At 46.0% G+C, this 26,413-nt stretch overlaps 1 protein-coding gene across 3 annotated transcripts in view; it reads right to left on the bottom strand.

Annotated features, from left to right (window-relative positions):
* IL1RAP (interleukin 1 receptor accessory protein) overlaps positions 1 to 26,413 on the bottom strand; it is a 49,120-nt gene that overhangs the window by 3,539 nt on the left and 19,168 nt on the right. For 2 of the 3 annotated variants that reach the window (XM_066325971.1, XM_066325970.1), the window contains exons 3-10: positions 16,729 to 17,014; positions 15,787 to 15,979; positions 13,890 to 14,055; positions 12,867 to 12,938; positions 11,587 to 11,716; positions 10,509 to 10,657; positions 8,119 to 8,268; positions 7,115 to 7,258 (exon numbers count right to left, since the gene is read on the bottom strand). In XM_066325971.1, the coding sequence (XP_066182068.1) occupies positions 7,115 to 7,258; positions 8,119 to 8,268; positions 10,509 to 10,657; positions 11,587 to 11,716; positions 12,867 to 12,938; positions 13,890 to 14,055; positions 15,787 to 15,979; positions 16,729 to 17,014 (1,290 nt within the window). Of the gene's footprint in view, positions 1 to 327; positions 4,441 to 7,114; positions 7,259 to 8,118; positions 8,269 to 10,508; positions 10,658 to 11,586; positions 11,717 to 12,866; positions 12,939 to 13,889; positions 14,056 to 15,786; positions 15,980 to 16,728; positions 17,015 to 26,413 lie in introns of those variants that run through there. The other variant, XM_066325973.1, reaches the window with a different exon arrangement.

Raw genomic sequence — 26,413 nt, 5'->3', positions numbered from 1 at the left:
TCAAAGCAAAGAGATTATGTTGCCTTCCCATCTTTCAGTCTTTTGGTTGCGGTTGCCAAGTGAGCACTCTTCTGATCAGAGACTTTCTGTTTGTGCATGGCCACTGCTGTGAGACATCTGAATGCTGTGTGTCACTCTGTTTCTGCTTGGACAGCCCTGGGAGCTCAGGTGCCTCTGCAGGCACAGCATGAAACAGCCAGGAAAATGTCCCGTTCCAAGGAGGAGCCCAAAATTATCTTGATGCTTGGACTACACACAATCATCTTTCTTTAACAGCATTTTGCAGACAAAATGGGAAGATGGTACTTATGAGAAATGCACGAGGACTGAAATGCAAAAATGAAAATGTTTTATTGAAAAGCAAAATAAAATAATACTGACACTTCACAGACCAAATCACACAAAGGCAAAAACATACAGAAAAGGGAAAACTCTGGAACAGCTGTACAGCATCAAACAGCACGGGAAAGGAAGACATTTTTTCCAATTTGTGCCATGCTGTTTCCTGACGAAAAAACAATGAAGAACTTTGCATGAGCTGCATATTGATAAATGTTCGGTTAGAGCACAGAAACTCAAATGAATCAACTGATTCAGATGGATGCTGTGACAGAATGCCACAATGGAAACCACATGTGGCATAGAATGAAATGACAGGCGTATCTGAGGTACTTGCAGATCTTCTTTACCGTTGGGACTGGGCTTTACCCGTGGCCTGAAAGACTCCAGCAAAGGCAGTGGTAAAGCTCCTGGGTGAGTGGCACTTGCTTCAGGACTATTCCTTGCACACTGTTCCCTCTGACGTCTCAGCCCCTTCCAAACAATCTCACTTTTTGCCTTGTGGGTGCTCTGCTGATGTCTTTCAGTAACCCTGTTCTGGGGTTGCAGTGTTAACCAAAGGCCACTGCCAGTGTATGCCTGAGAAAGTCCAGGTCTATTAATTATTTGGAAAACTTTTTCAATAAAATCAGCAAAATACATAAGGTGGATTTAACTTCCTAAAATAACCAGACTTCCTAAAACATCAGCATAAATTCTCTTGGTAACTCAGCCAAAAGTGAGATGTGATGTAGTGAGGTCTGGGATGTCAATTCAGTTTATGAATATTTGGGAGTCAATCTCTTTTAAATCATATTGGAATCTAACACAGCTCTGCTGTGGCCTCAGGGCCTTCCCTCTGCCTGCAGATCTGGCAGCTGATTACAGAGATGCTTAAAACACAAACAAGAAGGTGAAGCTGGACAAAATGACAGGGTTGCAATGGGTTCACAAAGCCAAGCATGGGTTTGGGTGCTGTCTCTTAAATTGAAGTTTTCTGGAGTGTGGGAAGCAGCTCTGTCCCTTCATAGACAACCACAGTAGAAAAGCTCATAACAAAACTTTTAAGCACCTCTTAGCAGATGAGGAGCTCCACTGCCTCCAGTGAAGCTGACTGCAACTTCACCTGCTTGAATCAAAGCTTACTTTGGGTGGAAAAGATGAAGAGGATGTTAAAAAAAAAGCATTATTTGTTACACATTTGTACAGTGTCCTGGTTCCGGCCAGGACAGGGTTAGTTTTGGCAGTAGTCAGGAGGAGGCATGTCCAGGACGCTGAAGTTATTCTATACCACCTTACATTTTTAAGGGGTGAGGGGAAGGGGATCTCTTTTGGAGAGAAAAGGTCCCAGCATGATGCAGCTGGGCCAGTGCAGTGCAGTAGAAGGAATGGTTGGATATGGTCAAATGTCAGGGTTTGTTTCCATGGGAATCATTCATTTCACCAGTATTGTTGTTAATGTTCATTTTCTTATCTCATTGCTGTTTCTAGTAAATTTTTCTTATCTCACAGTGGGATTTTTACCTTTTGTACCTCCAGTTCTCCTCTCCTGCCCTCTGCAGGGGAAGGGAGAGGGGGGAAAATGAGGGGCACTGAATTGTGGGGTACCATTCCTAAACACAACATACAGTACCTGAATAAGGGCATGGGGGGCTGTAACTCCCTGCAGCCCTGAAATAACATTAGTAATAATAAAATGCTAATGGCAAAAGGTTTCCCTGATACCAGGATTCAGTCCCACACCTTTAAGGCTGGGCTCTTTACTGGGATGCTCTCAAAGCTCCCAGCTCAGCTGGGTGAACAGTGCATAGACTTGTAGTGCTTTTATAGTGCCATTATGAATGCTTATGCTTCACCCACTGGACATCAACAGAACGAACGCATGAGTCAAAGGTGACTCAGGAGAAACCATCACCAATAAAAATAATCATGTACTTGGTGCATGTAGTACTGAACTCCACAATTAAGTGGGCAGGTCCCTACATTAGGAGCTGCAGGAGTATGGAGACACCCCCGGAGCCTGAAGTTTGATTTGAAAACATTGTGAACCATAGCACCAGTCAATGCCAGGGCCCCACTGTGCTTTGGTCTGTCCTATAAGAGAGAGGAAACTCCCCTCCTCAGTGTGAACTGAGTGATGGGGGTTACTCACCATGCCCTCTCCTGCTGAAGCAAGGAGACCTACACAGCGGGGTTTTGTGCTACAAAATGCTGCAGAAGCTGAGATACACCCTCTGTTCTGCAGCTCTGGGCTGGAATCAAGATAGGGAGAGACTTGCTTTGTAAAGCCAATGCTAGTTTAAACCTAAGCCCTGAATTAGAAATGGCAATGTTGTTCATAACCAGTCATTGAAGACAGAGTCTTCATAAAATCATAGAGTAATCTGGGTTGGGAATAACCTTCAAAGGCCACCCTCCCTGCAGTTAACAGGGACATATTCAACTGGATAGGGCTGCTCACAGCCTTGACCATCCTAACCTTGGATGGTTCCAGGGACAGGGCATCCACCCACCACCTCTCTGGGCAACTTGTGCCAGTGTTCTACCACCCTCATTGTAAAAGATGTTCTTAAATATAGTCTGAATATACCTTCTTTTAGTTTAAAACCATTACCCCCTGTCCCTAAAGGAGTAATTGCAAAGGCCCTACTAAAAGGTCTGTCCCCACTTTTCTTGTAAGCCGTCGTTAAGCACTGAAAGGCCACAAAAAGGTCTCCCAGGAGCCTTCTCCAGGGAGAACATCCCCAGCTTTCTCAGCCTGTCCTCCATAGTCTTACCTACATGGACAGAACTAGTAGTTTTTAGGTAGTTCAAGTAAGTTTGTGGGGTATCCTTCCAAGTTGGACTTCTATCCAGTGTCATCCCAAAGACCGTGGAAGCACCTTGCACGATGCTTTCCCCCAGCCAGTGGAGAGACAGTAGACAGGTTCAGTAGTTCATTGGGGTTCCTTGTAGTGCTTGTAAAGTCCCTGAGTTTACTGTACAAAGAAACATCTCTCACATGCTCTATGGCCTGTATTCATGTGAGATTTCCCTGGATTACAAGCAGCTCTGAAGGATCTGGGGTACTTGTGAGACTGCAGAGTCCCAGAGACTGACCACGTGTTACTAGAGGTGCTAAAATAAAATAGCACCCAGTAGAGCTGTGGTTTTCTGGTTTTTTTTAATGCTTCTGTAACAGACATTTCCCACTGGATGCATCTACTTCAAAGGAAATTTGGGGAGCAAAGATAAGGAGCTTCAAGAGCCTACGCTTGCTCCCCACAGTGCAGCATGGGTCTGTGATCCCAAAAGTAATTGGGACTACAGACCCAGGACATGCAGGAAAGGCTCTACACTGGAGCCACCCAGCAAATTGTTCCTCAGCCTGTGCCACAGGGACTGAGGAGCAGAAAGGAGTGAAGTAACTTAGGAGTGGAAAGAAGCTCTGTTCTGGATGCTAATGAAGGTCTCATAGGAACTGGATCTAGGAGTACTGGCCATGCTATCACAAGGTGCTGGATGCATCCCACCTGGATAGCAAATTCAGACCTTAAGCCCTGGGCTTGTGTGGTTGATAACAAAGACATACATTTGCAGAGAGCAGGTGTTTGCATCTTTGGTCTCTACTAACAGAGCACTATCAAGGCTGCAGGGAAAACATGACTATCCTCTGAAAGGCTCAGGACCTGGTCCTTCATGGAAAAAAACCTGAGTTCCTCCCCATTCCCTGGCCTAACTTGTGGATTTTTGTGTTGGTTTTAGGTTTGTTTTCTGATTGTGTCAAACATTTTTCAGGGATATGCATCAACCCATCAAGGCTTAAACTCCTGCTAATTTTTTTCACTGGCATTTCCACCTGCAGCTGCTTCCAGAACCTGCCCTTTGGGAACTTTGATTTCTCGCCTTTCCATTTAATGACATTCAAGACTGCCTTGGCCTGCTTCAGCTCCTTCACTTTGCTCTTCTTGATGGCTTTGTACTGCACTAGAATGACTTTGATGTTGCCTTTGGAGGCCATATTCTCTAGGCCAGCCTTGAGCTCCAGCAGGGCCTGTGTCCCCTGCAAGACGTAGTTGGGGCTCAGGACAACAAGCAGACGTCGGCTTTTCTGGATGAAGCTCAGGGTTTCGTCTGTGACAACTGGGAGAAAGAAACATTGAGGTGGTTAGTGATGGCCAAGAACACGCTACTGAGCTGCTGCTGTGACACCAGGTGCCTCTTGAAGGGGACAATAAATCCCTCGGAGGCCCTCTCTAGACTACACTGGTGCTTCCCAACCCTGTCAGTGACTCCAGGTGGAACCTCCTACACCAGGGCTGGTTCCCACTACCCCATACAGTGACATCTTCTCCATCAGCTCCAGACTACCTACAGATGCATTTCTTCCTCCTATGCTACACAGAGGTAAACCAAGAGAACTACACCTAAAAGTCCCCGTGCTACACAGAGGTAAACCAAGAGAACTACACCTAAAAGTCCCTGTGCTACACATCAGTGACACCACTCACTGCTGTGAGGATGCCTTGTGGCCAAGAGGGCTGCTGATGTCAGGCTGAGATTTAGCTATCTTTAGTGAGAGGGGAAAAAGAAGCTCTCTGGAGCAAAGCAAGGAAACTGCCAGCTGAATAACACATGAACTCAAGGGAAAGAATCTCCTTGAAGAGGCTTCAGGATGCCTGAATGTCTATGCTTACATTCTTCTCTGTCAGATGTCCAGAACTACTCTGGATACTCCCTTCACTTCTCTTGCCTCAGTTTCCCCACACAAACTAAGTATTTACACCCTCCCCAAGTGTCCTCACGGGATAATTTGCTTTGGTAATGCTACCCTCTAAACTCTGCTACTCATCTGTCTGTTCCTGCTGCCGTCATCTATGAAAGCAGATTAGAGCATTTTTAGAACTGACTCTGAGGACTTTTAGTGAAGTGTCCAAAAAATTACACCCTTTGAGCTGGAGAAATATCATGGTAGTAACTGTGGATCCTCTTTTAATTTTCTAACGTCTGCAGGTAGACTGTCCTTGGCCACCTTCCTGTAATTAATGTGAAAATCCCTTGTAAGTGTGAATCCCAGAGCTTGTACTCTCTGCTGCAGGATCTCCCACACTTCCTTGATAAGGGAACACTCTTGACTGGTCAGAAATTACAATGGAGAGTAAAATAATGCTGACTGACAACTTCATTTAGCTGTCAAGCACATTTGATTAGTTCCTGTCAGCTAACTCATGGGATAATCCATCTCCCACTGTTTCTTCATCAAGGACAACATAACTCTCTACCCATGACACAGATGCACACTCTGGAGGCATGACACCAGCTGCCAAAAGCTATTTCCTGGCCTGCCGTTGTTTCCTGAGAAGGAGATTAGTCAAATCCTGGCTAAGAAGCTCCAGGGAAGCCCCAGCAGCATCAGGGACGGCAGTGCAGTGACAAACCACTCTGGCAGCACTCCACAGGACTGGCACTGGCTTAAGGCTGGCAGGTACTGAGGGGGGCAGAGATGGGAACGTTTAGGGGTAAGGATGAAGGACAGAGAGCCCAGGAGAGCTGTGCTGGGAGGAAAATGACACCCTCCAAAGTGAACAGGGCAAGAAGCAGCAGAGGGAACAGGAAGGAGATGGACATCTGGTGAAAATGGCTCAGAGCAGGTTTGCTCTGACACTGGCATCAAGCACATTGACCCTGGAAAGTGCCCTGCCATGTCATTCAGGCTCTCTTCAAGAAGGAACAGCACCAGGATTGCAACTGTCTCACTGAGACACACATATTTATTTACTCTCAAACTTCAAAGTGCTCCTAGCACTTGGATCCTGGCAACAATCTAGGAGGGAAAAATAACAGAATCCAGACTGATTCTGCTCGCTTCTTCTCAGCAGGTGGGCTGAGAATCCAGCAGTCTATCCTGTTGCTACTCAAAAGAGACCCCCTCAATGGACTTTCTCAGCACAGGTTTTGTCACCAGTGGGATCCTGAGCCAAAGCCCATTAATTCAAAGTGGGGCAGTCTGCACCAGCAGGAATTCAGACTTTGAACTTTTAATAGGCATCAGGATCATACAACCAACTCAGCCTCCAAAAAACTGAAAATCAAGAGTGTTGTCTAGATTTGTGCCCTTGCTGTGGAACTTGTGTGAAATTATGTGTATCTGGATAGCTTCACAAACTTCCATTCTTGGTGATTCTCTCTCTCCCTGACGCAGACACTATGTCCAGAACTTTGTATGATTTATGTCAAAACAGTAAAAAAGGACTACATCTTACTGAAGAGATGAGTCTCACTACCTGCAACAAAGTACTTCTAATAATAGTAGCTCAATTGTATGCCTTATTATTAGAGACACAAACTCCCTAATTAATGAGGATGAATGGGACGCACATTATCTTCCCACTAATTTTGGCACCTTCCACTCCTTCCTGAAGTAGATACTCCTGGTTTTTAGAAGAATTCACCATTACTCTCTGTGAGCTGATCCAGTATAACTCTTTCCCTGCCTCTTCTAGCCTTGACTTTATCCCATTTTTTAAGGCAGCTCAGAGGGCTTGCATGAAGGTCAGTTTTCCGGTTCCCCCACGCTGACACTCCTGCATGTCACTCCTGGAAAGAGCAACCAACCACCATGCCCACAGCTACCATTTTGGTGGCCTGGAGCATCTGCAACACTGCCATGGAAGCAAAAAACATTAGAAGACACCATAAAGAGCTAATTAACAAAAAACACCAAAAGATAATCTGGATGGGCTTATTGTGATCAGTGATCAATACCTCAAATAAAGAGAGGGCGTGCATGGAGCACAGCCCCCTGTGAGATACTCACTTCCCCCAGGGAGGCTGTCTCTGTCGAAGATACACAGCTTGTACCCAAACTCATTCTCCAGGACTCCCCGCAGCGTCAGCAGCACAAACTCCTCCTCCTCTGCGTTGCGCGCGTAGGACACATACACGTCGTACTCCTTCCCGTCTGGGCATGGGAACACAGGGAGACACAAATGGCACAAGGGACATCTGTGATACTGCCCATGCTGGGCCTTCCACTTGCAAGAGAAGCAGGAGGGAAGGCTCACTTGGAGCCCAAGCACTGCAGGTTAAGGCACGTAGATTTGCACAGCCCAGCCCATTCTGTCCAGGCTTCTGTTGTCTTTTGACATCTTTGACTCTGCTCGCTCCTGCTGCTGTCTCTCCACACGAGCAGCCCCACCAGACAGAGACTTGCACCCTGCCTACACCTCCGAGAGCTGCCGTACCCCCGTGGCAGGTTCACACCACAAGCTGCAAGGGCTCAAACACCCTCCTCCTCCTCCAGAGGAGGAAATCTCACCTCAGAGTCCCTAGCAATGAACTCCCAGTAACACAGGGAAGCTGTGGAAGAACTGAGGACAGAACGGTGATTTCCACATCCATCCTTTTGGATGCCTTCCCACATTTTGAAGCAGATCCCTCTGGATCAGATCATGACTCCTTTACATGGAGTCACCAGGGAAATCAAGGACTTACTGAAACCTGGTGACGTGTTTTGACAATCTAGATTGGATGATACAGCTAGATCAGCAGGGCAGGGCCCTGGGGAGCCTGGCATGTCATGCTCCACCTCTGCAGAGAACACAGAGGACTTCTTTCTCCTTTCCCCTGAGCCAAAAGCCTGACTCCTCTTGCTCTAATGAGCAGTGACCCACACAACTACATGTAGATAGAGAAATGGAAGGTCAAAATGTCATCATGCTGTGAAGAGGATTAAAAATAGCTTATAGGAAAATCACTGTATGAAAACAAAGGGCCTGGCCTGCAGCAGGATAAATAAATGAAAGCTTTTTAACTCCTTACCTAGAATGGTTTCATCTGTTCCAAAATGAGCCCGATAGAAGAGGACCATTTCAAGCCAATACACGTGATAGATGACTATGAGCACCACAACGAGCAGGATGGTGGCCCCCAGGCCACAGGCCAGCTCCACAGTGTACTTGGGTGCTACAACTGAGTACAAAAATAAACAGGGGGTCAGGGTTAAAAAACAGGTTGGGCCTTCAGCTGGGCAGCAACAAGCTTGTGTCACATGCAGCCAAACACCACAGAGGGACAGCCAGGAGCCAAGCTGACCCTCCAGAGTAAGGTAACCAAGGCTTCTGTGAGAGGACACATGATCGCTGGCCACCCTGCAGCCCCATTCTGGGTTATTAGGTCTGGTTATGCTGGCAGAGCAAGTCCCTAGCTGGACTTCTGTCTCTGAGTGGGACCCTGGGAGCAGCCAGGTGGTAGAATGACCTGTTGTGGTAGAAACCTGCATGGTCCAAAGCCAGACCATGAACGTGACCTTCTCAGCAGTACCGGAAAACTCTTTGGGCAACAGAACTACTCTGACTTCTGACAGATCCAGCTAAAGCATCTGCAGCAAAATAAAGGCAATGGTTACCATTCCCCTCCCTATCAAACAGACACAGGTCTCGTGGCTTGTCCCAGACTGACACCCAAGATATAACTAGCCATGGCCTGACTCTTTTCTACCATGAAAGATGAATCAGAGTTCCTTACAGAAAAGCTGAAATGCTTGCAAACAAACAGGACAACCTGTAGGGATCAAGCCAGAACATCACAAGTCCCCTCCAACTGATACACTGTCTATCAAACCACTGCTGCTTCTTTGTACTAAGGACAGAAAAATTCTAACCATATCCCTGGACAACTCTGTTGGTGGCAGTTGATGTGCAAATTGGCAAACTGCAAAATAAAAGAACAGGGAGTGGGAACACCACCAGATTCCAGTATTTAATAAGTTTCTAATAAAACTGAATTACAAAATCGAAAATGCAAGGAATTTATTAATGTTCATTAGGTGATGAGCAGCAGAAGTACATGAGAAGGAGAGGGAAATCATCCAGAAAAAGCAAGAAATGTATATGACCTAATGTAATGAAAGAGTTGGAGCCAACATATAGAGCCACTTGCTAAAAATTGTAAGCCAGGAGCTGAGGGGTTAGGTTCTGGCATGCCTGCTGCTCCTATGGGATATGCAGTGGGATGGGCTGCACTGAGCTTAGAATAAGGTCGCTCTGCCAGCAGCAGCTAGGAATGGTTCTTGGACTTTGCTGTGGAACAGAGGAGGAAGAAGGAGTGGTGGGCAACCATGTCTGCTTAGGGCAAACCCAAGTCAAGTAACCAAGAACAGATGTGGGCAGGAAAAGGGAGGATAGTACCGACGAGTCCACTAGAAAACAGTATTTAGGCACTGATATATAGAAAAAGAGTCTGAGTATTTCAGATTCACTTCTGCCACATGTACAAATATTATCACTCCAGAAGAATTATATATGGAGTATGAACACAGTGACAGATGGTTTCAGCCTTTCTCAGTTATGTGTGTGGTCTATTGTTCCTCCCTAACAATCCAGAAAAGGTTTGTCTCAATAGAATGAGACTAAAAAAGAAGGAGGAAAAGTACCAAGAAGAAAAAGATCTTCCAGTAAAGACTTCTGTGAGCCTTCCCATGCTTATAATGCAGAGTAGAGGGAAGAAGGTGTCTGGTGTGACCTACACAAGGCATGGCAGCATTCCTTGTGGGAGAGGGGAGGTCTGGCTCACAGTAAAAGCAGGAGTTGAAGCTCTAGATGAGGCTGATGAAAAAGCAGAAAAATCTTAATCAAGAAGCCTCACATAGCTTTTATTACTGAGGGGTGAGTCTGGGAAACAAGAACAAAATTTTGATGAAAAAAAGACGTAGGAAAAACCCACACAGGACAGAGCTGAATCAGTCTATGTCATCCATGCTGAGGTGGCTGTATCTAGACTGCAGCATCATGACAGCAAGAAGTAAAACCAGAGAGCATCGTGGTGTGAATGTCTCACTCCCTGAGCAATGCCAACGAGTGCAGACTGTCTTCTGGAGGACGCCAACTGGCAGCTGTTGTGCACCCAACCAAATAGCCTGAAATAATTTCAAGCAGTCTGTCCCCTCAGTTGTGCTGAGGGACATGGTACATGGATGGGATAAGGACAACAGATCTGCCCTTTCTCCTTCCAGGAACTTGCCTGTGGAAGGGCACTTTGTTCCCTGCTGCCTCCAAGACATGGTGCAGTTCGACAGCAGTGCCTACAGAACAGACTGTGTGAGGCAGATAGGCCGGATGGGAGTCTTTGCTCCCTCACTGTTTTGCAGGGCAAGGCTCAAGGCAGCAGCAGGAGCCCCCCTGAGCACCCTCCCTGCCCTGCAGGTGCCTTACCTTTCACGTGCACCACGGCCTGGCTGTGCTCCTCGCCTTTGGCGTTCCTGGCATGGCACGTATAATTCCGCTTCAGCTCCTCTGCCGTGGCTTTTGCCACTGTTAGAGTCCTTACCAGAGTTTTGTCTTCAAAATCTCTAATAGTTTCACTGTAAAACAAAAACTAGAGCATTACACATCTGAAAGTGCAGCAAGTTTTTAGTGACAGATATTCCTTTGCCTGATATAACCTCTTCCTTTAAAAAGGCCAAAACACATAACTTGGTATTTACAAATCAATATACACTTCAGATTGTAATACAGCTGCAGCTATTCCTTTATCTGATTTTCCTTAATATTTATTTTACTGCTCATAATTTTCTCATTGCAGCTGTGCCACATTGCCTTTTAGAGGAAATGGAAGTTCTTGCTTATAAACAAGACGATCTCATGAACTCAAGATTCAGAGCTCACGTCACATTCCCTGTGCAGTCCTGGATGAGTCACTTTGTCTCTCTCTGGCTGAATTGACCGTCTGCAAAATGAGGGTACAGTATTTCCTTTTGCCTTTCCTTTTTTTACACTGGTTTGCAGATCAACTGGGGCAGTGACTGCCTTCCACTTGCAATTCAGCATCCAGAAAATGGGCCTTTGATCCTCATTTGGGTTCTTTATGTGACTGAATCTCTATTCTTCCTAATCAATACTATGTATAATATTGCATTTTTATTTTCAGCCTCTGTTTTTCTGAAACACTTTAATGCCTTACATTATTTGGAAACACTCCTCTAAATAGAATTGTCTATCCCTGTTTTCTAAGTCCCCCAACAACAGCAGCTGTTGGCATCACTACCGGGACCTGAACAAATGAAAATGTGAACTGGTTAACAAAGCTCTCTTAAATCCATTGGTAAGATATGATGCTGTCCATGTCTGGAGGCCTCCTCCTTGGAGGTCCTGGTGCTCATCACAGAGTGGTGCAGACACAGGGACTTCTGATTAGCATGGAGACCACACATTCCAGTAGGACTGTCACATGCCTGTACCCACACAGGACCCAAGGGATTCGATACAAACAAAGGTTCACGTTTCATGTTACCTTTGTGTGACTTTTATCTTGGGGTCTGTGATGTCATCTGTGTTTTTCCCATCTATGGTCCACCACACCTCATTCCGGGAGTCCTTCAGGAATGTGAAGAAAACCTCACAGGGCAGTATAAGGTCATCACCTGTAAAGAAAGGACTATCATCTCTAGGAGAAAAGGTACTGCAGTGCAGGAACAGCACCACCCTTACTTTAGTGCTTTCCAAAATCCTACCAGCCTGAGCTCTGCCTCCCTTCAGGAAAGAATGAGGCCAACATCCCCTTTCTGACAAGAACTGTAATAACAGCTTAACATCCTTGGACATGATGATTTGTGACAGACAGATAAATCGAAAAAGCCATCCTGCCTTTTCAAATGTGTTACAAATTCCTTGACCGCACCAAATGGCACACCCAAAGGGACATGCTCCATGCCAACCACTTCCTTGGAAAGCTGGGCAGTGCTAATCAGTCCCACCGCACAGGGGACAGATGCCATAAAGTGAAGGATCAAGCTCACAAAAGCATTTTGGTTTGGAAATACTTCTTCAGGAATTTGACTTCTGCTGAAGATCAGACTTGGGAGTGTGAATATTTTGGTTATCAGCCTGTAAGTGATTTTTATCTTACAGAGGACTTTGGATGAAATCTGACCTTCTGAGCCCAAAGAGCTATTCTTTAAAGTGAAGACTCTGGTGCTAATCATTTTCATTGCCACCACATTTATTACAGCAGTGTAATGGGACACAATCCATTTGATATAGGGAATTGCTCCAAAAAGCTATTAGGCAAAACTGATGGTGTGAGGGGAGGGGTGAGGGAAAGGGTGTGGTACCCCATTACCCTGTGCTGCGAGGTCAGCAGAAGGAGAGCTGTCATTAATTAGGAAGTCATCAGCCAAAAAAAAAGGGAAATGAGCAAGAATTGGCTGGAAGGCTGAAGCCACTCTAGGGGTGAATGAGAGAGGATAGGAGCAAACCACAGCCAGGGCTGACACAAGGTCCTATAGGAATTCTCCTAAGCAGCTGAGTGTCCCCATTTCATCTGCTTCTGCAGCTGCAGTTCTGTATTTCCATCCCTATCTGTTTTCAGTTGTGCTTGCAAAAAATCAGCTTTTAAAGCTGTACTCTCCTATTCTGGCACCAAGAACTGGCATCCCACACTATCTACCAGGAAACTCATGGCAGCTCATATGCTCTGTGAGGGAAAGCACCAGGGATGCAGTGGAAGGGGAGAGCTTTGTGCCTGGCTGGGTCTTCCAGTCCCACTGGCAGGCTGCAAGTGTTGGACTTTACCTGCTTCCAGTTCATACACAACTTTCTCATTTGGAGAGGTGAACTGTGGTGGCAAGGCCTTGTTTGGAGAACCTGTAGGAGACAACAGAGAGCCCCCATGGGGACCCACACTCCATGAAAACCTGGAATCCTTGCAGCCTCACTCCAAACGCCCTTGCGCCGCACCGCACGTTCCCCAATCTAACTCGTGATGCATTCCTGTGCAGAGTTCCATGCATACACAAATCTAATCCTAGTCCCCAAACTCAGGGCCAGATCTAGATTTCGAGCCTCCCCAAAAATTTAAGCAAGCTAGTTTTAGCCTCTTTAGCTCATCAGAAGAGCCCCATAACCTTCTCATCGCCCTCAAGGCATAACCTGCACCAGTTTCTTTTTACTGCTGCATCTAAAAAACAAAATAAAACCATCATTTTGTGTCATAAATATTTATTTTGACCCTTAAAACACCTGTTTCCATGGAACTCTGAATGTATCCTACAGCTCACTAAGTTTTTAAACTCTACAATTCCCTGGCAGGTAGGCTGAGCCTCTGTGCCTGGGACGGATGTGTACAAGCAGTGGGTACCTGGAGCTCTGCCTGGCTAATTAGCAGTCTCAACCTCAGCACAAATGGCTTTGATATTCCAAGAAAATCAAGACAAGTTGGCTATAAAGTGACAATCCCACAAACAGTGATGGGCAAAGGGCACAGGAAACCACCAGCAGGAGTGCCAAGGTTATGCATTCACATGCCAGCAGAGGGTACCCCTGGATATCTCATGGCTGAACCTCACCATCCTCAGCCTGACCACTGTGTTTGGGGCATTTAACATGGTGGTGGAGAGACCTCTACTGCAGTATGCTCTGGGCAGTCACACAATTCTGACCCCAGCAAGAAAAAATACATCAGGTCAGTTGGGTAACACAGGTTGAATACAAGCACAAGTGCATCCTGCAACAAACTCTTCCATTGTTTTTGACATTGTTTTTAACCACTTCTGCAGTTACCCACATGCATCTTACACATTTTAAAGCCATTCTTACCCACCACCTTCATCTTTATGGTTCTGGTGAGATTATAGGTTCTTCCATGGTCCTTGAATGCCACAATGCAAGTGTAATTCCCTTTATACGCACTGCGGACAATGCCAATGACAAGCGTGGGCCCCTGGGGATATCGCTCATAGAAGCCATCCACTGAGTTGCAGTCCTGGAACCAGGCAGAAAAATACTTGAGTTTGGGATTCAAAAGTACAGCTATTGGGTTTAAATGCTACTACAGAGATCTGATTTTAAACCATTAATATGGCACTTGGGATCATGATATAGGTCAGACTTAAATACCGTGAACTTTAAGCATGTTGGAGTATAGACTGCTATGTTCACCTTGAAAATGAAGTGATGAAGCAGATCACCCTAATAGCTTTATCCTACTTTAAACATAGACAATTTTATAAAGGAGAGATCTCTGATCCAGAAGTACCTTGGCAATCAAAGTGAGCACCTCAGCAGAGTGTAGAATAAAAGTAAAAAGTGATAAGAAGAAAATGATGACGTATTCACAAATGGATACGAAGACTAAAGGACATGTACCCCATTGATGTCCATCTTTCGGGACTAATCAAGCTCTCCTGGCTGACTTCAGCTGAGGATGAGGCCCCAGAATTTGCAAATAGCAAACGAGAATCTGTAGTACATAAACCTTAATAACTCCTCTCTTCCTGTCAGGCAAGGCAGGAAAACTGCCAAAATACCAAGCTGGAGATCCCTTTTCAGAAAGAAGTTATGCAGATAACATCTTGATTGTCATAAAACCCAAAGATGTGCACATTTTCTAAGAGATTATTTTTGAATGGTACATTTCCAAATCAGATACATCCTAATGGGGTAGTTTAAGACAGGGGTCATATACCATTTTTAATGATTTTTATTAGGCATGGGATGACTTGCTGCCTGAAAAATTACTTCCAAGGGGCTTTTTGTTTCATTCTGCTAATTGATTGCCGAGATGTGAATTTCAATGAACGATACAAGTAAAGCATTTAAACTACTAGAGTGAAACAGCTCCTCTTGATAAAAGAGGAACTTTTTCCTGAAGGGTTTTAGAGGTGGGGTTTTCCTTCTGGGTCCTTTTTAATTTTTTTATTTTTTTTTTTACCAGAAGATACATTGGTTTACAGCTGCCCTTATTAATTAATTCATTTATAGAAAATCTTCTATCTATAAATACAAAAGCACTTTATGGAATGTTATTGAAGAATTTATTCCCATAATTATCAGACTTCATGTCCCCTGAGACTTGTTATTCTCTACTGACTAAAGGCATCCATCTAGGGAGAAAGAGTGAAATCAAATTTAAAAATTGAGCAGTAATTCTGTAGGCAAGAGCCTGAGGATGACTGGAGACAGTCAATAATCAGAAAAGTACGGAGAGTGGGGTAGAGATGTCTCAGTCTTCAGAAACAAGGTTTGCTGAATTGTGTCAAACAGGACACCCATTGTCCTTGCAGAGCCTGATGTACAACTTCACCTCCTGACCCCAGAGGATTTTGGAAAGGATGCAACTTTCACTACCAGCTGGTGTTTTTAAAGAAGAGGGAACATGAATGACAGTTTCCTTTGCAGGGAAGTGAGAGGCTCACACACAGCAGGTCAGGCACACTGCCCATAACCGAACTGAGCCACCTAAATCCCTCCTAGGAGTACTTTTCACTCGTGTGCACTGGTCAAAAAAGCTTCAATGTAAGCTCTCAATTCCTTTCCAAGAGCAGTTTTATACCCTTGAACTCAATGGAAGCAGAGCTCTTAAAATTAGTAAAGCTTCATTGACAGCATTGTCACTGGGGAGACTCTGAAAGGCTATTCCATGACTGTCATGCCAACTGCTGCTTTTTCACACACACCACTGCATCCCCCTGCTGCCCAAGTAAGTCCTTCTTACCAGGTACCACTTGACAGTTGGTGTCACACTGGCAGGGTAAAACCCATCAATATCTGGACATGTGATTTTCTGATTGGCATGCTCCAAGTAGAACATCTCCTCGGTGGGTTTTATGGAATGGCTCACACAAGAGTGCTGGTCTTTCGGAACAACCTCCAAGGGAAAAGCAACTTTGCTGCAGTAGGTTGTGTTCCTAAGGGTGGGTGAGAACAGGGCTGATTAGTTGAAACTTGTTTACTCCTACAGCAGTGGAGTGAAATGAAATAAAAATTAAATCTGCAATAATGAGCATCATAGTGCTGATGAGGTATGTACAGCCTTAGCTGACTCATTTATAAATGGGAAAGAAAACCCCACCAGAGGTGGCCACACAAGCTCACAAAAGCCTATAAAGATGACTAACAAGCAACATCCACTCCCCTGCTGCTAAAGCAGATCATAAGGTCAAAGGCACAGACCAAAGACAACGCGAGGAAGATCAAAAAGTGCTCTTGTGCATAGCAGATGCTATGTTCATTTTGCACCACAGTTAGAGACACTTTTAATTTCCTAGAAGTCTGAATCTCATGAATCTTTGCCAAATTAGCGTGCAGTCAAAACATTACCCCTGCATCTGAAGCTATTTTTACTCTAGACATGCAGATCAAGTCTTAATGGTGAGCGCCCGTGGATTTTGCCATGGGCTCAGCAATAATATTTTCATGGACACTTGCAGCAAGGAGAGGCATGCTCATTAGTGTCTGCAAGGCTCCAAGCATTATTGGCATGTAAATTGGCTCAGCACTGAGCAGTCTTATAATTGTAACATTCTTTTCCCATTAATGCTTATGTAAATGGTCGTCTCCCCACAGAAAGATCTGGTGCTAACAGATCATTTCTCCACCTCCACAGAAGTCCTTTGATTGCACTGAAGGCCTGCAGAAATTGCACCACACAACCTACCTGAGCATGCAGGTGTAATTCCCAGTGTCATTGAGAAGAGCAGGCCAGAACCAAAGGGTGTCTTTGTCCTTACTGATGTGATTGTCCGGGAGACGATAATTAATGGGCTCCTCCAGGTCCCGGTCCTGCGCGATCCTGTACCAGATCAGGGTTAAGCCAGCAGAATGGGCTGTGCTATAGTTGTACTTCAAGAAGGTCTCAAAAAGTGGGCATTTGATCTTGGCAGGTTCCCCATCATAAATCTGGATCTGCTTCATGGTGTCCACACCCCAGTCATCACAGCGTTCTGCAGACAGGAAGAACAAGGTGCCTTAGGCTTGCAAGTCTGCAGGGGGAAAACAGTTCTGCCCATGCTCCCCACAGCTCTTGGTCCTGCTCCCATTAAAATCAGAGGTGAAACCAAAGTGTTTTCAATGAAAGCAAACTGGGCTTTTATAAAACAGCAAGAACATTGTGTTCATTTCTAGAGAACCTAGAAATTTCTGTTTTCATTTGTACACCTCCTACGTTTCTGCCAAGCTATTTATCTCTCATCAGGACAATAGAATAGAATATTCCTGCATAAAAAAGGCTTCCTAGAGAGCTCTGAGAAAGTTTACCACAGAAGTCTTATGCGGGAAGATGAAATTTGGATGACAACAAGGCCAGAGGTGTGTGTGCATCCATACACAGTGATAGGAAATATGCAAACACTTGTGCTGAAATAGAAGGGGAAAAGAAAAAACTCAAATGTCAACCCTCCCTTAGAGCTGTGGGTCATTTTCCCTGCCAGAAGAAGCTGGACTGTAGGTTCCAGAAGGGAGGACTGTCTTTCTTGTGACGAATTCATGTGACACCTGTGCACACCAGGATAATATAATGAGTACAAGCAGTAATAAGTGACACAGAAAGACTGTGGATAGTGAAGTTTAAAACTGGAGGCTGGGAGCAGAAGGGACAGTATGGAGGAGGTTCTCTTGTATTCCCAGGCAGTGCCCAGGTGCAAACCACAAGCACGGTTCAACAACAGGCAGTGGCTCAGTGTGGCTCACCCCAGACTTGAACTGACATAGAAACCAGCTAGCATGAGAAAAAGCTGTAGAGAGCTTTTTTCTTTAATTACTTTTTTTAAAAAGTATTCTTGTCATTAGCAAAGAGTTTCATGACAAAAAGCACAGTCCAAACCCATTTCTCTTCTGAGGACTCTTCTCCACTCCATTCCCCCTACCTATCAAGATGTCCAGGCAGGCAGGGGCTTGGTGCAAGCAGGCACAGTACCAGGGTGTCAGCAAACCTGAGAGCAACCTGCACTGTCAGAGCCCACTGAGACACACAGAGAAGCTGCTGTCACTGCACCTCCTGTCTCCCCACGCTGACGAGGCAGAGCACAGCATGGCACACTTCCCAGTGCCTCTCTTGGAGCTGCTGGGAGGCATTTGCTAGGGCAGCCTGATGTCTGAGAACCCAAAATGAGTCTAACAGGAGAGGGGTGTGCTGCCTGCAGCAGTCCTTGGGAGCAGTGTCTCAGCACATCACACGCAGGCTCACCAGAGACGACATTGCAAAGCCTCTCCCATTTGCAGATATTAGAAGAATTCAGACTGAGAGGAGAAACAGAATACAATATGCTCTTTGAGCCAAATTCTTCTGAATTCTTCTGTACTGACTTCACAGGCCCAAAGCAGGATTTCTGGCATTTATTCTTCCCTAAATAGACAGTAGGATGTAGCTTGCCCCCAAATTCATACTTAATTAAAAAAAAAGCAGAGATGAACCTTTGAGAAGACAGGCCTGCAGCACTCAAAGGCAGTGATGCTAACTCCTATGGCTCAGCAATGGTTACTCATGGGCAGGAGGAATCTGGGCCAGTAAGAATAGAAATGTTTTCTGGCGGGTTTACACATAAATGTAAATGCAAGCTGCACTGCTCCTCCTGCAGTATGCCAAACACCCATATGACAGAGTGCTACTTCTGGCAGAAGAGAATGAATTGGGCTAGGAAAAGGCACTGAAGCTACCCAGAACACAAGCATTTGTTCAGAGGAACCCCAAATATCTGTAGAGTGCTCATCTAAAAACATACAGATCTTTCATAAGTGCACAGCATCACACACTATGGCTGCTACCACAGGCAGTGCTGAGGCTCATTGTCAAAGAGGCTTCAAACCACTGTTGGAAGCCTCACACCATGGGAAGGAGCATAATGACCCATCACCACTATGATCAGGGCAAGCTGGAGCCAGCATGCTGCTTTATGCTGGTGTGGCCATGAACTAGACATGGTTGAGTGTCCTTAGAGTGGTAATGAGACAAATGAGCCTGCAGAGACTGCCTGCTAACTGCACGATAAAGCATGGACTGTTACTCATGGAGACAGAGCATTTTTTTCTGTAAAGAAAGCCTTTCCCTCTGAAAGGAGCAGACCTGGGTCTGTAAATCAGGATGCCCAGGTTCTCTTCCCAGCACCTGACTTGCATCTCCTCTTGGGCTGCATAAAGGCAAATCATCCTTATTACTTCAAATGGCAAGGCTGGGGAGGGAAGAAACTATATAAAACATTACTTTACTGAAATTCCTGGAGTCAAGATCAATGAAATTTGCAATCATGAGCAGCTCTTGCATTTTGCAACAGCCCATAAATCAGCACTGTAAAACTACTTACCCATTCACCCTGAATGAGTTATTGAAAATAAATACAACTATTTTCTTTTTTTTCTTCCTACATTTCTCAAAAACAATGCCCAGGCTTTGCCCTCTTGGCTTGGGAAGGGGAGACTGTTACTGTTTTATTGTAAGAGCTGTACCTGGAGATTCTGTCTCAGAGTTGGCCTGGCTTCAGGGACACTGTCACAGCAAACAGGTGGTGCTAAGGTTCCCCACGTGTGCCCCTGCCCTGGGGTGCTGCAAGCTCTGAGCTGAACCCCAGACACAGCACACAACTGCTGGGAATGAACAGCTACACCCAGAGCACAGGAGCAGCCATGCAGTGTGAGATCCCAGGCTGTGCCTCCCCCTCAAGGCAAGGACTCCTCCTGGCTGCCAGGGCAAAGGCACCCAGCACGACTCTGAGGGCTCAGGAAGTACTGCCATGACCCATCACTCAGAGCAATGCTGGCAGGAACACCACAGGCTGCAGCAAAATGTCCTTAACTCATATAACACCAAGGACAGAAATGATGCTTTGCACAGCTTCCCTCCTCCCTGTGCCATGCTGACAGTTACACTGCTATTTCTACATTTTGGGGTGTTTTACTCCCAAGATAGCCGGGCTCTGGTGATATAATGTGTGAGAACTGCAGGACAACCCTCACACACACCTTGGTGACCCTCCTCTTCCTCAGCTGTGGTGGTGCTCTTCTCCCTGTGACAACAGCAGCCTTTGCTGTGGTGGCACTTCTGCAGCAGAGCCCAGCAGATGGGGCAACATGTCCACACACATCCATCAAATAGAAGGGAAACCCACATTATTATTGCTATAATTTTATTTGCATCCAACACTTCCCCACAACATTTTGTGCTCTTTCCACTGTTTTAAGCTCTACTGGATATTCAGAGCCTATTTGCTGCTAACATCAGCATGCAACTATTTGTGTGTCAGTCTAAACTGCAGATAACCTGAAAAAAAATGGCATGACTAAACTTTCATTGGCTAAAACAGTCCCACTGTGAAATATATATATATCTACACAGACACGTTGATATTTCCTGATTCCAGCAACAATATTTGAGGGAGCACTGCAGAAAGAAGATGCAAGGACCCAGTTCTAATTGTGAGAAACAGCAGTAACTTCTGTGGTGCTGTGCCCATTTGTAGTAACTCACACTTGTTTTCACTGGCTAAGCCTCAGAAGTGAGTTTATTCTCTCTTGAAACGTTTCCTGCACAAAACAGCTGCTGGAGTTAAGAGCAGCTCCTGATTAGTAAAGTGGGATCAGCATTCATGCTGTGACTCCAGAGGTTCCCTAACAAATGGAAACTAGTGAGGAATGGAGCTACAGCCAACTCCACATCTGTTCTATGCTGCAGCAAATGGAGCCCTACACACACACCTGAGGGACACAGTAAAATTCTCTAAAAATACACCTCCCCACAAATGCCTCTGCAAAACGATTTTGAAAGAAGCCACCTTGTTCTCAGCAGCAATCAAGAGCACTGCAGATACCCTGACCCCTCTTACTGCTGAATGCTCCGCAATTACACAGCGAGGCAGCCTGTGACCATAACACCTACCTGGGACAGACAACGCAGGAAAAAGGCAAGAAATGGTTCTGTTTGCACAGCCCTACTTAGGAACAGGGGTGAGGACCACACAGGCTAGAGGGGGGTTGCATGGTAGAAGGAAACATCCACCTCCAGAATTGGAAGACAAAGTGCAGGCAGGGCAGAAGGGTGAGGATAAGGATGCCCACCTTGATTTCGTGCGCCTTGAGACTGGAACCATGCAGTGGCAGCAGGACACAAAGCCATCAGTGCTGCCAGCTGAATGATCCCTGTTCCTCACACTTCAGCTGCAGCATCAGGTGGGGCAGTACTATGATAGGATGATTTGGGTTGGAAGGAACCTTAAAAATCACCCAGTTCCAACACCCTTGCTGTGGGTGCAGGGACACCCTCTCGACCACACTTCTTAAGGACTCATTTTACCTGGCCTTGAACATTTCCAGGGATGGGTCATCCACAGCTTTTCTACGTATCCTGTTCCAGTATTCACCACCCTTATAGCAAAGAATTTCTTCCTATTAACAAATTTAAACCTACCCTCCCTAAGCTTAAAGCCATCCTCCCTTGTCCCATCACTACACACCTTTGTGAGAAGTCCTTCTGCAGCTTTCTATACTGGAAGGGCTCTAAGGTCTCCTCAGAGCCTTTTCTTTTCCAGGCTGAGGGGCCCCAGCTCTCTCAGCCTGCCTTCATAGGAGAGATGCACCAGCTGTCTGATCAATTTCTTGCTCTCCTCTGGACTCCCTCCAACTGATTCATGTCCTTTGTATGCTGGGGACATCAGAACTCCACTGCAGGTGAGGTCCACCAGAGCAGAGCAGAGGAGCAGAATCACCTCTCTTGACCTCCTGGCCACACTTCTTTTGCAGTGACCCAGGACACTGTTGGCTTTTGGGGGCTGTCAAGCTGTATCTCAATAGCTTCTACTTTCCTTCTCTGTCCCTGCTGCATTACCTTAAAGCAAAGCTGGTATGAGTCAGCCTCTACCCAGGGGGCACAGCGAGGCCAGCCCATTATCATGATGCACAAATCAGCATCGATAAAGCAGAAAAAGCTGCTCACACAAAGCAATTAAGCCAGAATTAATCGTTACTACCTTAAAAAAAAATCCTCACCGCCATCTTTCAGGCTCAGTCAGCGAGAAGGAAGCAGAGGAAGCCAGGCTGAATGGAGGAGCCGTGCTGTGAGCACAGGAGGCACCAGCTGTGGCCAGCACCACACGTGGGTGCATCTCCCATTTATACCAGTGCCAGGAGCACCCATTCTCCTCACTGTGTTTGCATTCTTCCTTTTCCACCCAGCACGAGCCCACCTCCTGCTCCCTGGCAGTGTTCTCTGCCCAGTAGTATCCCATCTGAGCATACAACAGGGTAGAGGGAGAGAAGCATGGAACAAAATTAATGAGAAGCTCTGCCCTTAACTGAGAGAAGAGGCACAAACCAAAACACACTGAGATGGGTGGGGATGACACAGAAGTTGGGTGAGGCCCAGCCAAGATCAGCTGCCTCTCACTGTTTGCTCTCACTACTTGTGCAGCAGTGACGGTGGCCACAGAACACCTAAAAACTGGTTGTAGCTGAATGCTGCCTTGGAGGCTCAGCCTAGAAGCTGTGCCAACTCTGCAGGAATTTATAATCTCACTTCCAGTGGAAACACATCCAAAGAGGCCTCTCATAACCTCACTGCCTTCCTCCCACAGCCTTTCCAGTAGAGCAAAGGAGGTGGAAGAAGTCCTGGCACAAATTTCCTACACAACCCAACCCCATCCATGTAGTTCTGCTGTGGTGGCACTGGTGACATGGTTTTACACTTCTCCCAAGTTTCATCATATTCATCCTGTGTTGCCACTGAGCTGTGATGCTGCCACAGAAGCCTCTCATATGGATGCTGCACAGTAAGATGGAGTCTCTCTCTCCCCCCAAGTGCTTTTACCATTTGAATGAGTAGGGCAGCGGAGAAAAGGAGAAGGAAAAGGACTTTCTGTTGCAGAATGGCTCTTGTTTCAAAAAGCACTTCGTACATTGTGGTTGGTTACCTTTAGACCCTGAATGTCTAAGTTAAACAGGTGTGAAAACCTGCCTCTGCCAAAGTAATGAAAAACAAGCTGACTGCATAAACTTCTGGTGACTTCAGGGAAGCAGCCAAAGCAAGACATCCAAAAAATTATGACTCTGTAATGGAGCCCAAAGCTTCTGACTCTGAATTGCCTTATCTCATCAAGCACAGCCTGTAACACGGGGTAGTCGTTATTTGTGTCTCTTAGAACTCCTCCACAGTGAGCTCTGTGACTTCACTCTCTATCTGTGCATAAAGCTGTTTACTGCATGTGGCAGAGTATTTTGGTTACCTCCAGCAACTGGGCCAAAAAAAAAAAAAAAAGAAAAAAAGAAAAAATTATATTCAGATTCCTCTAGCAAGCCTGACATATTTTTCTGCAGGCTTTCTTTAAATTTGAGATCAAAACGATAAAGGTAGGGGCATGAACTGCTTCCGTGAAGGAGAAGAAGAGCAAACAGCTACTTTCCATCCCACTTCATTGAGAAAAATTTTTTGCATGAAAAAGCAGAGCGGCATAGGAAGAGGAGAGGTACAGGAAATGGAACACCCCATTGCAAAGTCATCTGCAGGAGATGCAGCATGATCTGATCAGTATCACTGCTGAGCCGTGCTTAAGCTGGCAGGGACTCTTGTGCACCTGGGACACCACTCTGGGACATGACATGGTCCAGGCAAAACTCCTGGCTCTGCCAACAGCTTGCTTAGCTAAACCCATGCAGACCAGTTACTGCACTTAGCCAGGTGCTCTGTTGCCTGCTTTCAAATACAGTCAGCCATTCTTCCCTGTCCACCCCACAGGGATGTCTGCATTACAAAGATGCTGCAGCAGTTGTCCTCAGACAAGGATGGGAACTGAACAAACACAGAAGGCAGTAAAATGCACTGTAAGGGTCCAAGAGTCCAGCTGAGTCACCTGGGTGCCACAAAAAGTCTGACAGTGAGAGCACAACTCTGCAGCTGCAGGATAGGACATGACAGCTCCCTGATTGCCCTATTTGATACACACAGAGGAGCAAAAATGACTGTTCAATACCTTATCAGCAACACACCCAAAAAGGGCTGCTTTCCTCCACACATTCCTGCACTTCTATGCAGATAGGTCACACCATGATGACGCCAGCACGGAGCTCACCCCTCACAACCCATTTCCTCAGCTGACAAGAAGCAGACGTGAGGTTTGTGAGGTTTTATCTCCTCGGCAGGCACAGCTCTGGCTGGTGTGGAGAGAGGCTGGCGGCTGCAGTGACATGTCTGTACCCAGGTCAGCTCTGCTCCACGGGTTTTATCTCCATCCACTCCAGGGCTGTGCTCCTTTCAACACCCTCAGTGTCAAATGACTTCATGCCCCCAAGTGCCATAAACTTCTACAACTACAGTAGCTCACAGATGGGTATGGATGGTTACAAAATCACGTCCTAAATTAGGACAGCAAGAAGCTGAGATTGGAAGAGTAGGAGGAAGTCAGGAAATCCCAGGAGATGATGGTGGGGGAGGGATTTAGTCTCTTTAGAAAACAATAATGCAGTTTAATCTATTTTTCTTTTGACTTTACACACTAAAATAAGCTTCTCAGCTTCTGGGGCTGTCACAAATCATAAGGAAAATATGGCCACTGGAACCCTATCAGTAGAATAAGAGCCATATAGTAATAATCCTGAGGAGTTGCACAGGGCTTTCCATCTTCAAAGTGTTTTACAGACAGTAATTTATTAATCTGCAAATTTCCCCTGGCCAAAAGTGACTGTTCTGCCTCTCTGCTAAGCGTGAGAGAGACACAGGGTGCGGTTCAGCACTGGGGAGAGACAGTGCAGGCAGTGGCTCTGACCTCTGGAGCCAGACCTCTGTTTCCTTCTCACTGCAGCCAGAACTCCACTGCTCCGGCCACCACCTGAACCCAGAAGCATTGGTGACATCTGGCACTTTGGAGCCATCTTCAGAGCAGACAAAACCAAAGTAGCTGAAAGCTTCTGATGTGGGGGAATGTAAATAGACATGTTCACAATCCAGGAAATACCAGCAAAGCCTGAAATAAAGCTCCCAGGAGAGGAGCTCCTGGCTGCCTTCCAGCCATTACCTGCCATGCTGGGGTATCATTCTGGCCCAGTCCTGGGCTCATCCTACCACACAGCCTGTCTGATCATCCCCAAGGGAGCTACAGAGGCACTTCCTATACAAACATGATGATTCCCCCCACCAAAAGGCTATTTATGCACAGCAGGTACCTGCTCACACCACGTGGGTCTGTTAGATAATCAGCATGAGGCTGCTCCTCCTCTCTTGGCAGCAATATTCTTCTGCTTTTGCAATTCCCTAAGAAAATACTCCCAACCATGGTCATCTCCCCAGCCCTCACCCTGCAAAAGCTCAGAACTCCTGGAGGATGAGAGCAGCCTGGTTAGCAGAGAGAAAAAATGGAACAAGAACCACAGTTACAGCTACATCTTATTTATAAGTCGGTATCTGACATTGGCCAGCTTTGTTCAGAAACAAGAAGATAGCATTATTCTGCATACATACTGACTGTTATGTTCTTTGTCCAACTGGTTTTTCATCTCCTTTAAGCCAGTGTATCTTTATATGACTTCAGTAGTGCCAAAGAAACTATTGTATGACCAGACCCGGGTCCATCAGTTTTTGTTATCCTTCCCCAGCTATCAGAACATCTGGGTTCATTAAGCATCCTACAACATCAGTTCCATCTTAAGGGTGGCTCAGCTAGGCAAGGAAAGCAGAAGACCTTGAATACCACTGCAAACACTGACCTAAAACGTCACACATGAGGAATTCAAACCCATGTCCTGCCAATCATGCATAATCTCAAGACTAGGAAAACATTTGCCCAGTATGATTTGGTGTTCAGTGTGAGCCAATAGAAGACTCAGGCACCAGATCAGTCTCAGGTTCTATGCCTTTTACTCTACACTACTTAGATCACATTTCTCCCCTCGTACAGCTTGCATCTCCCTTCCAGCAACTGATTTTGTTTCAGCAGCAGCCTCCATACGCAGCAGGAACAGGAGAGCCCAGAGAACAGATGTTTAGAGCCACAGTGCTGTAGAAAAATTCTGGAGGGGAAATAAAGTTTGTGGGTTTGCCTGTCCAGTAGGAAGCAGGGTGAAGCATATGGCTAAAGCTTTCTGACTCACTGGCAGAGAGACTGAGAGCCATAGTGGCTCAACTGGATGGAAAGGCCACTTGCAGCCAGAGCAGTGCTGGTATTTTAGAGCTGAAATTTAGCAAGTGTTGGTTCCTCACCTCCTCTGTAAGATTATAGAGCTTGAGACTCAGCAGAGCTGGTACCCCTGGCTTGGGCAGTCCCCGGTCAGTGTTGCTGACCAGATTGCTCCACTGGGAAGGATGGCAGAGGCAGGGGAAGTGGCAGTAAACCACAACAAGACTCCTGTCCCTTCCTCTAACCTTCCTCAGT

Source organism: Sylvia atricapilla, chromosome 10 (assembly GCF_009819655.1).
Source record: "Sylvia atricapilla isolate bSylAtr1 chromosome 10, bSylAtr1.pri, whole genome shotgun sequence".
NCBI lineage: Eukaryota > Metazoa > Chordata > Aves > Passeriformes > Sylviidae > Sylvia > Sylvia atricapilla.
This window is presented reverse-complemented; position numbering and strand designations above follow the sequence as displayed.